Genomic DNA, 2,552 nt, shown 5'->3' on the forward strand with positions numbered 1-2,552 from the left:
TATCACACACACACACACACACACACACACACACACACACACACACACACACACACACACAATGAAGTTAGTTACTATCGTCACAACTAATTAAACTATAGTACCAGTAGTCTATAAATGGAGAAGATACACTTTAAAGTAGTTTCTCCAGTGCTGTTAATATTATACAGCAACAGTGAAAGCAGATATGGCCACTTTATTGATGTGGAGTATTGCAAGATGAAACGTTAGCTATCACTCATTGCGTTGTTAGAACATACACATGTACACACACTCATACACACTTCCAAACTGGAAATTCATTGCACTGTACCTGTGGAGTGATGCCACACCAGTAGTTGGAGTACGCTGACTGTGAGTCCAGCATGGGGGCAATGACTGACTTGTTTTCCACCATCAGTAGATGCAGTGTGTCCGGGTTAGTCAAAATGTTGTCTGTGTCTGAATACTGCAGATGAGGAAATAAACACAAAGAATGACACCTGACAACACAATCCTAATTATAAAATGTAATAGTCATGATATTAACAAATATAAAACACACTGACATGATATGAGCAAAAATAATTATTCTGCATTCCAGCACAATTCACATTTATGAACCCAGTAAGATCTGAACATCCATGAACTTTGAAGAAGTTTGACCTGTTTACATTTTTTTTTAACACTCCTGATATATATATTTGAGCATGTGTGATCCAAAATTGGGGTGTATATGCTCTAACTGGGTCATACCAGAATATAGTCAGCCCAGCGTTTCTTGGCAAAGTTCAGCGCTGCCTGTTTGAGCTTCATAACATACTCATAGCGGCCGTTAGTCCAGTGCTTGGGCCCCGGCTCACCTACATAGGACCTGTGCAGATAAAACAAACCAATTCAAGCTTCAGTGGTAGCACCTAAATTTCAAAAACTTAAAAAAATAATACATTTTTAACAGTGCAGTTTTAACAGGACAAAGTATCTGCCATATGTTCATGCTGTGTGATGATCATCTCACGTGGGTTTATCTAAAGGTCTCCACTCAATATAGTGATATTGTGTTTGCATGACAGTGAGCCATTCTCGCAGGATTGCTGTTGTGTTGTCAATGTTGTGGTCTGTCGCTGCCCTAAAGGAAACAATAAACAGAGAGACAGGAATTAGTGCACATAAGTATATATGTAAGTAAGTATGTGAGCATTTACATGCATTTATATATTTTCTATAAAGTCATGTGGTGCAACCACCATTCATAAACATACAGGAAAAAACAACAGGAAATGATATCATAGAGTGGACCTGTGAAGACCCTCATTACAGTGACCTTTTTATAACAAGGCAAAGAAAGTCCAGGTCATAAAATGTCAAGTGGTGCAACTCCTAAAAAAATGTAATGATATTTATAATTCATGATGTTTGTAAAAAAAAACATTGTATGTCTAAAAAATATCTAAAAACTTTTTGGAAAAATAATGATTATGATGTGTGCGCTGATTTATTCAAGGTATAAGGAAAATATGGCATTTCTTGATAGTTGCACCACATGACATTTTAAGTAAAATTTTAAAGATTTTTCCTTTTTTTTTTTTTTTACTTGGATGCTCTTATTTGTCAGGGACCTAAATACTGAGTAATACAAATTAACTACAAGAACGAACATGCCATAACTAATTTTTCTGTTTGCAATGTAGCATTAGACTCATCATGTCCATTTTAATCAGAAAAAAAAAACATTATTTAAAAATACTTAAGTATGCACTACATTATTTTTACCCAGTTTATTTTCTCAATAGTATGCTGTAGAAATAAAAATAAATGCATTTAAGTGCATAGAAAAAAAAAACATACATCCCGAAAGTTATTAGTTGGGGGAAGGGTTAGTTAGCTTTTGGGGGAAAGTCTGAAAAAGTCAAGGGGAGGAGGTGATTGAATGCAAATAAGATTGACCTTTTGACATCTACAAATAATAAGAAAGACCATCAGGAAGCTTAAACGGCAGAGAGAAGGAAGTTGCCTACCAGATAGAGATGCGCTCTTTGGGATAGTTTAATCTCTCGAGAGCTCCGAGGTAGTAGGGTAAAGAATAAGCGGCGTTCCGTGCGATTATAGCTATAACGACCGTGGGCGGATGCATCTTTGACTCTTCGGTATGATTTTCCTCTGAAAAGTAACATTGTGCTACCACAAGAATGGTCCAAACACTTATGAGCCAAGATAACATGGTTGGATTTCGGTGGTCTTCGGCGTCGTTGCACAAACAGTCCCATCCGCGTCAGCAGCTGAAGGAAAGAGGGCTCTTCCCTAAACTTCACACTCCCCCTCCAAATCTCCGTTCCCCCCCGGAGGAGCCAACGTGTTCTGTTTGCTGGGTTTGAGTTACAACTTCCGTGTGAGAATTTGATCTTCGAACTGTTACATTTTTTGTTCGCTGTAACGTTTACATTGACTAGGATTTAGAATGTTTCATCCGAACACAACGACGGTTTTTTCTAAAGCCCGTCTGTTACATTTTCGAATGTTTAAATGTTGCGTTAATGTTTCGCTACATTGTTTCACTGGCCAAAATGTTTCAG

The 2,552-nt window shown here is 37.5% G+C and overlaps 1 protein-coding gene across 1 annotated transcript in view; it reads right to left on the reverse strand.

Moving 5' to 3' along the window:
- Positions 1–2,310, reverse strand: part of LOC107686497 (procollagen galactosyltransferase 2-like) — a 10,214-nt gene extending 7,904 nt beyond the window's left edge. Inside the window, exons 1-4 of the mRNA XM_016483532.1 lie at positions 1,998–2,310; positions 998–1,108; positions 736–853; positions 314–448 (exon numbers count right to left, since the gene is read on the reverse strand). Of these exons, the coding sequence (XP_016339018.1) occupies positions 314–448; positions 736–853; positions 998–1,108; positions 1,998–2,200 (567 nt within the window). The 5' untranslated portion in view covers positions 2,201–2,310. The remainder of the gene's footprint in view (positions 1–313; positions 449–735; positions 854–997; positions 1,109–1,997) is intronic.
- Positions 2,311–2,552: the final 242 nt, after the last annotated feature.

This window comes from Sinocyclocheilus anshuiensis, unplaced genomic scaffold, assembly GCF_001515605.1.
Source record: "Sinocyclocheilus anshuiensis isolate Anshui unplaced genomic scaffold, SAMN03320099.WGS_v1.1 scaffold838, whole genome shotgun sequence".
Lineage (NCBI taxonomy): Eukaryota > Metazoa > Chordata > Actinopteri > Cypriniformes > Cyprinidae > Sinocyclocheilus > Sinocyclocheilus anshuiensis.